Here is a 12,654-nt window from a genome sequence, read left to right as displayed (position 1 = left end):
TGATCCAAATCTTTTCTTGTCTCTTTTCTCCAAGACAGACCTAGGATGGCCTCAGATTTATGGTCCTACCACCTTAGATCCCGGGTGCTGGGTCATAGGTGCACATCACCATTTCTAGCTCAACCAGTATTTTTTTTTTTTTTTTTTTTTTGAGACAGGGTTTCTCTGTGTAGCCTTGGCCATCCTGGACTCACTTTGTAGACCAGGCTGGCCTCGAACTCACAGCGATCCGCCTGCCTCTGCCTCCCGAGTGCTGGGATTAAAGGCGTGTGCCACCACGCCCGGCTCAACCAGTATTTTTTATTAGATTATTAGGTATGGAAGCTCAAAAAGCAGGTTAGATGTGGTGTCAATACATGAGAAGAGAAAACCTACAGCAATTTCTTGTCTGTCTGTACCTATTAACACCTAGACTGCTAATGCTTACAGACACTATGCTTACAAGCAAGTCAAAGCCCAGCCCTCTGTGATTGCTCAGAAGGAAATTTCCATCCTAGTCAGACAACATGACCTCCTCTAGTCTTAATGTGGAGAACTGTGATCCTGACCAAATGCTTCTCAGTTTTGAAGCATGATGTGGCACACACTATGCTGAAACTTGAAGTCATTAGCTGGTTCTTCCTAGGGTATTTGTACAATTCCTGGGAATATACTTGAAGGACTTGTATGAAAATGTCATGTGAATCCATATTTTATGGGCTAAAAAAATAATAATTAAAAGAAGAAAACTGTATCAAAAAGGAGACAAAAACAAACAAAAAACCTTCCTTAGGGAAGTACCTGCTCTGGTACCTCCTCTACCTTGTTTTCATCTTCAGATTTCCTCAAATATTCTGTTCTATAAACTACACCTCAGAAATAGAGTAGATGGGTCAAAAGCACAGCTACACTTGTCATGTCTGATAAAGCTGGGGAGCTGAACAAAGACAAACTACCTTCCCTTAGTACTAAAGGGAACACACTCTACTCTTTAGTCAAGGCACACTCTCAAAGACACAGTGGTGGCTGGGTAACTTGACACAGGTTACAGCCATTTGGGAAGAGGGGCTGTCAATTAAGAAAACGCCTCCAGAAGAATGGCAGTCTATGGTGCATTTTCTTGATTGATGACTGGTGTGGGAGGAGGGCCCAGCTCACTGTGAGCAATGCCACACCTAGGATGGTGGCAGATTGAACAAGCCATGAGGACTAAGTCAATAAGCAGCATTCCTCCATGGCTTCTGCATCAGTTACTGTTTCCATGTTCCTGCCTGTTTGAATTTCTGAAGTCTACCCTCGGTGATAAACTATGCTGTAGAACTATAAGCTAAAAAAACACTTCCCTTTAGGCTTTGGGCATAGTGTTTTATCAAAGTAATAGAAATTCTAACTAAGACAGCAGAGTTTATGATGCTCTTAATGGGCAGGGAAAGCAGAAAACAAATAGGGTTGCCAATATCTCAGAAATGCGAAGCAGAGACAGATGGGCTCCTTGGGGCTGGCGAGATGGCTGAGACAGCATATGGGTTTGATCCTTCAGACCCACATGATGGAAAGAGAGAACCAAACCCTGCAAGCTAACTTTTGACTCCTGCAGACCATGTGATGTACAGCACTGACTTTCCTAAGGTGAAGGAGGGATAAAGGGGAGCCTACAACGGTAGATTAGAATTAAACTGGAAGGTCCAGTAAGAGCAAGGAAAATGAAGAAGCAGAGTCAACTTCATAATATGCAGGACCCAGAGCAATTTCCAGACAAGTCAAGATGCCTAGAGTGGAACACCAGACCTAGCAACAGACCCTGTGTGTAGCAAAATAAATGTTCCCCCTAGGTCTTTGAGAAGGGTCATGAATATGCCATCAACTGATTTTACCTGCCCCATGACACATACTTCTTAAACATACTAGCAGTAGCACATATTGAGCTCTGTCCTTTACAGTGTGAGCAACTCCAGTCAGCTTGGTCTTTCTGTTGTACCTCTCAGCATTAGCTCAGCCATCACACCTGCCTGCAGTGGCCCCTGGCCTCCACTTTCTGATATTACACATATTCTTGTGTTTAAATACATGCTACATTATATCTGTGTGTGTTTGTTTATGTTATATACCAGTCTTTATACTGAGTCATTCACAAATGTGTACTTTCTCAGGATTACGTTTGTTTACATTTTAACTCAATTCACAGCATAAGAATATGTGCCAAAGCAAGCTTGTGACTCTACCCTCTCAGACACAAGTAATAAGAATATATTAAACCCTGTAAAAGATCAGTCTCCCATGTAGTTCTTATAAGAACACACACCCTCCAGAAAGAAGCTAAAGAAAACAGTGATCACTCTTCTCCAAAAGCGCTTTCCTGAATACAGCCAGATTTTTACTTACCCCGCTGAGCAGCAAATGCCTGACTGGCTGAGAGGAGTTTTGTCTGTGATACACTATACCGTGTTCCCTCTGGGAAAATCACAAGATACATCTGTGGGGCATGAATAAACGTTAGTTAGTCTGTGTGAGTCTGTTGTTGTATCCACTGACTTAGAAATTAGAACTCTGTTATTGTTTTCCATAGTGAGAAAGTAACCAAAATGCAGACTTGATTGGCTGACAATGACATGGATTACAATAAAACGTAGCTTTACATTTATGGTAAAGCCAATCTTTAAAATTCTAAAACTGTTTCTCAGAACATGTAATAGTCACCTGGGCCTTTCCTAACTGAAGGAAGCCACTGAAGGGGCCAGGACTACTTCCTGTCCCACCTAGATGTGAGCACTGTACCATCCTCTGGTGGCCTCTGACATGACAGTGCCACCCTGTGTGGTGGAATGTACCAACAAAGCACGGGCCGAAATAAATCATCTCTCAAGTTGCTTCTTATTAGCAATCTAACCAGAGCCCTAAGAAGAGTGGTGTTACTGCTACAATAAACCTGACCTCATGGCTCTTAGACATTTGATCTTAAGCCTCCAGGGATGTTTGTAGGTGGAAGATTTTAGAGCTGTTATGTAGAAAGCCCCTATAACACTGTAACCAAAACTTGACTGGCCAATCTGATGGCATTTAGAAAATCAGGATGCGAGAAATGCAGAAATGCAGAGAGCATCTTGGGAAGGAGAAACACTCAGGTACCAGAGGAGGAAGAAAGGAAAGGATCACCACAGGATAGAAGAGAGCCATGTGGGCCTAGAGGAGGAACTCTGAAGTTCCACATGGAAAGATATGGCCCAGATGAACAACCTTAGCAAGTATTTTGGGATTATGGATGGGAGGATCCCAAAGAGAAATTATTAGAAGTAGATGGCATGGGATGGAGGTTAGGATATAACAGAAGGTAGCTTAGGAGGTAACATCTGCCCCGCCCCGGTTGAATTGAGGCTATTCTAGAATATATCAGGTGTCTGTGTCTTTATTGATTGTGAAAGTAGGTTAAATAATAACACTGCAATAATTATAAGCCTAATAATAAACATTTATTAGGTCATACTTTCAAACTAACAGCAACAATTGGGAGTTGCACTAAGAGACTGTTCAGTGGTATTACATTCTAGAAAGAATCTGGCTGCATTTATTGTTTATTTGTTTGTTTGTCTTGTTTTTGAGGCAGGGTTTCTCTGTGTAGCCCTGGCTATACTGGAACTTGCCTCGTAGACCAGGCTAGCCTCAAACTCAAAGAGTTCCATCTGCTTCTCTCTCCAAGTACATGCACCACCACCACCTGGCCCCATTTCTTGATAATATGAGTTAGGTTAGGCTGAATTAGAAAGCAATGGATTAATATGTCTGGTAAGGGAAATCTTAAGACAGTTTCTGGCATGACTACTGCTTACCACTCTTGGTCAGATTTATAATGAAAAAGAACAGAAATATGTTGGGGAATGTGTGGTTTGGAAATTTTAAAAAAAGTATGAACAACTTTAAAGTTGTAAAAAAGGGAGGTGTAAAGAAAGCAGATATATTAGAGGCCAATGCCGGCTCAGAAAAACCTCCTCGTATTCTATACTGAGACAAAAGACGCCCTCAAGGCAAAAACCCCCATCCATGAAAGGGTCCAGTTTACAAAAAACAAAAAACAAAAACAAAAACAAAAACAAAAACCCATGCATTTGAGAAAAGAGAGCTATTACTGAGTAGTGCTGGGAGCAATTGCACGCTGGCTTGGCAGAGGCAAGCAAGGGAGCTTCCTGGAGGCAGCCCACGCATTCTTGCACAGCTGATGGTTTAGGTGGGCGCACCTCTGGTTTAGGCAATGTTCCAGGGCATTTGCCTCAAGACTGTGTATTGTTGCTGTACTGCTTTTCCAAGCTTGTCTCATATGCCTGGCCTATTGCTCCATAGGTGCTACTCTCTCTGTTGGGCATATTTCCTGCAGAATCTGATGAAGATGATTTTATAATTCCTGATGATGATTCCTAACTTGTACTCTTGGGCGAATTAGCTGAAAGCTTCGAGAAGCACTTGACTTACACCAAGAAGGAAAACAAGATTGAGGAAATACATTTATTTTAGGCTTAGTCCAGGGATAAGGCCCAGGTATACACCACATATGAAAGACCAGATGAATATAGAAAAAAAGAATAAATGGTTAGCTACCCAAGACAGACACCTGCTTCTTAGAAAAACATTGACATAAAAGCTAACCTTTGAATACATAATGTACATTTGAAATAAAAGATCAAACTTCTGCTTTGAACTCATGAGCATATACACAAAACCGCTGCTTTAAATTTAAAATGACCAAAAGTATCTAGTCAGACATAGTTCTAATAAAAGAACTTAAGATCAATAGTCCTACTGTAGCTGCCTTTTTATGTAATGATTTTAGCTATTTTTGAGTGAGGTAATTTTTTCATACATGGAGAACCTTTGTCTTAGATGGTATAAAAACCCAAGACAGAATTAAACATTTGTTGAGGTTCCTTGCTTCATCCAAAAATGTGTCTGTCTGATTGTGTATATATGTTTTTATGAATGATCCGTGGGAGCTCCCCATGTATGGTTTTCCTTTTCTTTCTTTCTTTCTTTTTCTTTTCCTTCCTTTCTTTCTTTTTCTTTCTTTCTTCTCACCACGACCAGTGGCCCCAAATAGCAAGTCTACCAGCTTGAAAGCTTAAGAGTTAAAGTACAGAGAAACGCTAGAAGCAATCAGCTCCTAGCCCAGACAGGGCTAGAACGAAAGCCTTTGGTCCCTCTTCCTCGCCCATCTTGCTGTCTCACCTCAGCCATTCCTGGACCCAGTAATATAAAGCCTCACTATTTACAGAGAAGACCTTAGCAGGGGTTACCTCTTCAAAAACAAGCACCTAGGAAGTTTTTTGAAGCTATGGCCACTATATTCCAAAGGGTCTGGGCTGTTTGTTGAAATAGCATCAGATTTTGGCAGCAGCATCAAGTTGGTACTGGTGTGTAGGTATGCCAGACACTAAGAGTGAGGCAAGAGGGTAATGGAGGCTTGTACCAAGGCTCCGGAAAGCCAGTAAGACAAGTATGTAGTAGGGCTGGAGTCTCCGCATGGAGCTCGTGAGTGGGATGTATGTGAAACTATAAAGGTGAAGGCCAATGTTGTAATGGAGACTCCAAAAATATGAGATATTGACCGAGGAAAGTTGCAGGCACTGAAGAGAGCCAGACTAAGAAGACAGACCGAATGTGCACTGCAGGCAACACAGCTGGGGTGGTGTAGGTCTACCCATGACCAGTAGAGCATCAATGATACCACCAAGAACCCAAAGTGGCAGACATGTAATTTCAGGGTTTGGTGTTTACACTGCTGGGTTTCTGTGTTGCTTTGATCTGTTTTTGTTTTTTTCCCACAATGTAGTTGCATTCTATTTTTCTTTAAGTGAATGATTACAATGAGTATATGTAAGAAAAACATGTTCCTCAATACCTTCACATGATCAAATGTTTTACATATTATAGGTGAGAAACAAATATGAAAAACCAATTATTCCCAAGAACCCATAAACATTTGTAACTAAGCAATTAACAAAGTGTGAAAAAGCAAGGCAACTTCTCAGCCAGTTTTTCTTTACCGCCAGGCTGCAATTTGCAGTTACAAAGAAAGAAACAATGATCTTAAAAAGTAATCTTACAAAAAAATCTTGAAAGAATCACAAATCTAAACTTCAATATAAAAATAATCAGCCTTTTCTACTTTAAATCCTAAAGGTGCTCATCTACTCATTACTATTTTCTTATAATTTATTCACTAATATTTTATAAATCACATCAGGAAGCTGAGGGCAAAAGTAGGATAAAGAAACCAATCATCATCTCAGTCACTGACCCAGCTTGAAGGAGCCATGTCAGCCAGTGATCTGCTCTTTTTTGTGTTCCCAATTCCTTTTGTGGAATAACAATGTTTATTCTGTGTTACTGTATACTGAAGCATGTATCTTGATTTCCCCCCACCCCCAGGGGCTTATAAATAGGAATCTGCCTTGGGTCTTAGCAGATTTTAGTTTTGAAGTGTTGGAATTATAAGACCATAAGCCTTGAAGTTGGACTAGATACATTTTACATTGTAAGATAGCCATAAGCCTACAGGGCTAGGGATGAAGCGTGTCTGTTGAAATGTCAAATATCTACTACAGGCTCAGGAATGTGAACACTTGGTTCCCAGATGGCAGGTGCTTTTTTTGGGACCTGGGAATTTTAAGACATGAGAAGACCTCACTGGAAGATGTGGAACTCTATGGGGTGGGCCCTGAGGCTCATAGCCTATCCCAGATTCCTGCCCTGTTCCCAGATCCACAGAGATCTGAGTAAGCAGCCTCATGTTTTTGCTGCCACAGCTGTGTTACCATGCCTTCTCAGTCATGGTACCCTTAAACCACAAATCAAAACAAATCCTTCTTCCTTTAAGTTGCTCCCTGTCAGCTATTTGGTTATACCAATGAAAATGTAATACAGCATCTCATGAAAATATATTCACTTTTTGTTTATCCAGAGAAGATTCTTTAGGTTCCATAATCACTGTCAAAGTTGTTTGTTTTGACAAAAGTGATTATTTAAGACTAGACTTGGGCACAGAGCCTGCATTTGGTCTAGAACTGTTGATTTAGAAGGAAGCCTGGAATGGGTGATGTGGAGTCATCAGTCTGAATTCAGGTGTAAGTTTTATAGGTCCTGAGTGGTAGAGCTGATTGGGTTGCATAGAATACAGCTGGTGAGTAGATGATCTTTCCCAGCTAGGTATGAGGGCAAGGAAGGGTTCTTGATAGGCATGCTAAGAGTTACAGGGCAAATTGCATTCCCTACTGCTAAGTGGAAATAATCCACAGAGGCATGTGAGCCCATGCTCCTAAGGCACTGGTGATGGTGAAGGGAAATGCAAGTATGGGTCTAGTGGCCCTTTCTGCTGAGGAGTAGTCAGATGGGGGGAAAAGTCCTCAGCTGAGCAGTATCTGGTGGGTGTTTGAGCAAAGAACTCAGTCTTCATGGATGGAATGGTGATAGGGAGGAGTCCAGGTTAGCCAGCTAGGGTTGAGGCCAATTGGGTCTGTTTACAAGAATAAGTTAGGGTTAGCAACACAAGTTGGGACTTCCTAGCTTTTGGTAGTATGCAGAAAGTGGCATGCTCTGATTGTTTAGCTTGAGGTTTTTGTGAGATTCCTAACAATCCAAGTGGAGGTGTTTGACTCTTTCCTGTGCTCTGGGGACCTTTTCCTCCTACTAGGTTGCCTCATCCAGCCTTGACATGAGGATCTGTGCCTGGTCTTATTATATATTGTTATGCTGTGTTCGGTTGATATCCCTGGGAGGTGCACTCTTTTCTGAAGGGAAACAGAGAAGCAGTGGATCTGGGGAGGGGGTGGGATAGGAGTGGGGGTGGGGGACTGGGAGGAGTGGAGGGAGGGAAATGCAGTCAGGATATATTGTATGAGAGAATGTTTTACAAATGAAACAGGCAAAACAAATGTTCTTAGGGCAGTTGCCAAGGATAGGCCAGTTTCAAATCTTATTCCAACAATCTTTCTAAGTTTACCTGTTATACTATAAAAATAAGGCCAACCATTCCAACAATTGAAAATTATATGATTTACACACACACTCACACACACACACACACACACACACACACACACACACCTGTATTCACATTATTTTTCACCCCCTTTATTAAAAACAGACTCCTTTCTCATACAAGGTATCCTGATTACAGTTCCCCCTCCCTCTGCTCCTCCCAGCTCCTCCCCACCTCCCCTCCCCTCCAGATCCTCTCTCTTTCTGTCTCTCACTAGAAAAGAACAAGTTTCTAAGAGAGAACAATAAAACATAAAAAAATAAGGTATAATAATATTAAAACAAAATCCATCATATTGAAATTAGACAGGGCACACTAACAGAAGAAAAAGGACCCAGGAGAAGGCTCAAGAATCAGAGACCCCCTTGTTTACACACTGAGGAGCATATCCAATCTTGCCTGATCACTGCCAAATTTAAAAACCAATACATTATATGTATAGCCTCATATTGGATAATAAAGACTGAACAGATGTTTTAGAAAACTGTAGAAAATTTTGTAAAATTCAGGAAAAAAAAATAAAAATTCATTATCAGTTACTAGAAGGAAAAGCAGTAAAAAAATATTTTAGCTTCTAAAACTACAAATTCACTTTCATGAGAATGCATTTTTAGTCAATAAAGTTTATATCCAAACCATGAAGTCAATTATTAATGACTATGAGCTTTAGGCTCAGTCATTTATAAGGCTGATTAGTCACTTTAATGATTAATAATTCATGTATCTTAGATATTTAATCTAAATGAATACTGGTGATCAAAAACAAAACAAAGCAAACCATGAACAAACTATTCATTCAGTGTCTATTTAAGAAATCATGCTTGGATTCTATAATTTGTGTCAGGTACTTTACAGAAGATAACAAAATGTACACAGCTTTCCTTTTCATAATCTTCGCAAGCCACGGGACACATAATAAAGGGAGCAGTGATATCACGGTGTCTGTAGAGGAAAAGAGCATAAGACTATAAAGGACAGTTAGCACGAATGCACCGACAATGGGCTGTGGCATTTTAGACTTGAAGAACGGTACAAGGATAAGCACTTTCCCTCAGAGATGAGGAACGTGAAAACGACAGCCACACTCATTAAATCTATCCAAGGTTGCCCTGGGGAATCTAGCACAGACTTTTGGTTTTGTATATAGCCAAGAATGACTCTGAAAATTTCATACTTTTGCCTTTGTTCTGGGAACATAGGTATATGCAACCATACCAGGTTGGTATTCAAACTTCTAAATAAATTAATTATTATATAGAGAAAGAGCTACATTAAAAGCTAAAAACTTAAAGCTTGGCAAATAGAGTCATGAATGTTCTGTACGTGTTTATGTATGTGTTGTGCATGTATGTTACTAGAGAATACAGAGAGCAGTTATGCACACACTCTGAGTGCCTGTGAGCCCCAGCTTGTCTGTCCATATGCCGTAAGACCTGAATACATGCTTATCTGTCCAGAAAGTGAAAATCACAATAGCACCTGTACTTCCTAAAAACACCATAAAAATAATTTTGTGTGATGTACACAATCTAAACACAGTGCACAGCACAAAACAACAGTGCAACCTGCTGTTGACTCTGCTCTAGCACTTGGTCAGCAGAAGCAGAGGATGAGTCCCTGGTCACCATCACCCAGGTGTGCAGTCCCCCTGGGGCTCAGCCCCAGCAGGCTGCATTCGTCAGGCAACAGCACTAAAGAGGTCTACACACTCTCTTTCTGATGACTTCCACTCTTGGCCAAGAGTCAAGGTTCTTACTTTTTTTTTTTTTTTAGGCTTTTCAAACTTTATCTGTATCCGTATTTTGTCTGTATATATGTCTGTGTACCGTGTGCTTGCCTGGTGGCTGCAGAGGTAAGAAGAGCATTGGACTGGAGTTACAGATGGTTGTGAGCTACCATGGGGTTGCTGGGAACTGAACCCAGGTCCTCTGAAAAAGCAGCAAGTGCTCTTAACCACTGAGCTTTCTCTCCAGCTCCAACGGTGAAGATTTTAAAATAAAACTTTTGTAATGTGGCTACATGTGCTAGCTTCTTTGCTGTTAATTTCATATTACTGGCCAATATTTGGTATCTTCTCTGGCTGTCATGACATGAGGCAGGTAGTAACAGGAGAAGGAGATTAAATCTGAAGTGCCAGGAAAGAAAAGCATGACTAAGGGGCAGCGGGCACTTCTGGACTCTCTTCTCAACTGAGACTACGTACATAAACTCCCTGCTCAACAAGAGGAAGGAGAACCACAGAGACTGCCTGGCAAGCTGCTCCACAGACTCAGCTACGTTCAGGCTTGTTGCTGCTACCCACACTCATTGCCTTATCTGTCAACTCTTACTGGAAGAACCAGAGTCTCAGTCTTGTCTATGATTATTTTCTATGTATTTTTTAAAATATATTCAAGACACAGCACATCATTTACAAAGATGCTAAAGCATCATTTTAAAGAGATGCTTCTGCCTCTGATGTAAAAGTGGCAATCTGTTTTACATTAAAAACTATTCAAAACTGGGCGTGGTGGCGCACACCTTTAATCTCAGCACTTGGGAAGCAGAGGCAAGTGGATCTCTGTGAGTTCAAGGGCAGCCTGGTCTAGGACAGCCAGGGCTGTTACACAAGAAACCTTGTCTCAAAACACCTAAAAGCAAATAAGCAAAACTATTCAAAATGAAGAGCTATTTAGCAATTATTAGATTTATAAATATTTTTAAACTATAGCCTATTACAAAATGATAATTTTCTATTAAAAGCAGCCTTTCCTTATAAGCTGCATAAATTTGTTTACTTTTTCACTGACTCTCAGTCTCTTATTTCAGTGTGAGAGGTTGTTAAAGGACTAGAGGAAATAAGTGGAAACTCCAAGCAGCAACTTGCATGCTGTTACAATTTCCTTCCATTCTAGCTCAAAAACAAACAAACAAACAAACAAAACTACTTACTAGCTAGTTTTCAAAGTCAACACATTTATACAGCTGTAGCCTTAGAACTTTAAACCTTGATTGGTTTATATACTTCATAATATGTTTACAAGAAAACTGCAAAATACGGCAGGGTATTTCTTTCCTTATTGAGCTTGTTATTAACCATGGAAATGCCACATGAACACACACACACACACACACACACACACACACACACACACACACACACACGGAAGAAAAAGGAGTAAGCTGTCCCCTCAAGGTGTCTAGGTCTGTATAACTGGAGCCTGTGACAACCTGGTAGTCATGTGGCAGGCCAATGGAAGTTCATTGGCCCCTGCAATACAGGTTAGCATAAACTACCCAGGAAGCCAGCCCAAGGTAATCCCAAGGGACCTGTCATAAGAAAAGGGTTGGTGAAGAGTGAGAGCAAGAATGTCATTAAGGAAAACACAGACCAGATGCTGCTAGTCTGCAATATGTCCTGACGCCTTGAGACAGGCAACAGCTGAAAGCCGGAAAAATCAAGCATGTTATTCTCTCTGAAGTCTCCAGAAAAAAAAACTATTGAGTTCAGATCAGGAATATTGAACCTATAACATCTAAGAATTTTCTAAAATTAGCGAGACCAACCATAGAGCCAAGCTCAGAGAGGCTTATCTAGGTTTAAAACAAAAACAAACAAGCCTATAATGCTTAAGAGAGAGGCAAAGAACAGTTAATGAAACCAGGTCTCAAGGCACAGTTAGGTCTCCACACTTAGCACTTCTATCGTCATTTTATTAGAGGACATAAGAAAGGGCAGACTATGAGTACCAGGTCAACATCCATGTGAAAACATAGCTGTTTACTGGCTGCATAGATACAACTCCACAGCAGAAACACCAGAACTTTAAAGTAGCTGTCGCTGGCAGGTTGACTGGCAAGTTGGAGGAAAGAAGAGGTACCTAAATGCACACCTTCACACTTCACATGTTCAGAAAGTACAATTCTGTCTTCTGAAGATATTAAAAAACAATTCCACTAAATTCCATACCATTTCAAACTAGGGCATCCCCTTTTCAGTGTCATGCTTGCTCTCTAGGTTCACAGGCCATGGAGAAAGGGCAGCTGCTCATCACATTATACCGTATTCCCACCAACTCCAAATTAGGTGTAGCTTCCTACTTGCAGCATCCTAGACATGCACAAGTAAACAGTGATCATACCAAAGTAAGCTGGTGCCTGGTAAGTGGAGGGCATGAGGGAAGGGGGAACGGAAGCAGATGAGAGGAAAAAAGAAAAAGAATTCTCCAAGTCACCGCCATTAGGGTGGTCTGCACAGAGAAAAAGCCATGGGAAAAGGCATTTGGCAACAAATAGTACCTTTTTTTTTTTTTTTTTTTTTTTTTTTTTTTTTTTTTGTGAGACAAGTAGTCTTGGTTGTCCTGGACTCATGTTATAGACCAGGCTGATCTTGAACTCAAAGAGATCTGCCTGCCTCTGCCTCCCCAAGTGCTGGGAAGTGCTGGGATTACAGGTTCAATTAGCATTCTTGATTTGAATTATTTTTCCCCTTTATGGAGAAACATTCTATAAAATACTCACACTGAATGATATTTCATTAGGAGACTCTTTGTTTGTTTTGTTTTGTTTTGTTTTTTTGTAAACCCTAGTCTATACAAAACAAAAAAATCACCCAAATTTACACAGAAAGAAAGCAATTGCTTCTTCTAGAACTAAATCTCATGTGAAGACTA

At 40.7% G+C, this 12,654-nt stretch overlaps 1 protein-coding gene across 2 annotated transcripts in view; it reads right to left on the bottom strand.

Moving 5' to 3' along the window:
• Positions 1-12,654, bottom strand: part of Agpat5 (1-acylglycerol-3-phosphate O-acyltransferase 5) — a 59,492-nt gene that overhangs the window by 7,044 nt on the left and 39,794 nt on the right. For both annotated transcript variants that reach the window (XM_051169433.1, XM_051169434.1), the window contains exon 5: positions 2,362-2,452. In XM_051169433.1, the coding sequence (XP_051025390.1) occupies positions 2,362-2,452 (91 nt within the window). The remainder of the gene's footprint in view (positions 1-2,361; positions 2,453-12,654) is intronic.

Source organism: Acomys russatus, chromosome 27 (assembly GCF_903995435.1).
Source record: "Acomys russatus chromosome 27, mAcoRus1.1, whole genome shotgun sequence".
Classification (NCBI taxonomy): domain Eukaryota; kingdom Metazoa; phylum Chordata; class Mammalia; order Rodentia; family Muridae; genus Acomys; species Acomys russatus.
This window is presented reverse-complemented; position numbering and strand designations above follow the sequence as displayed.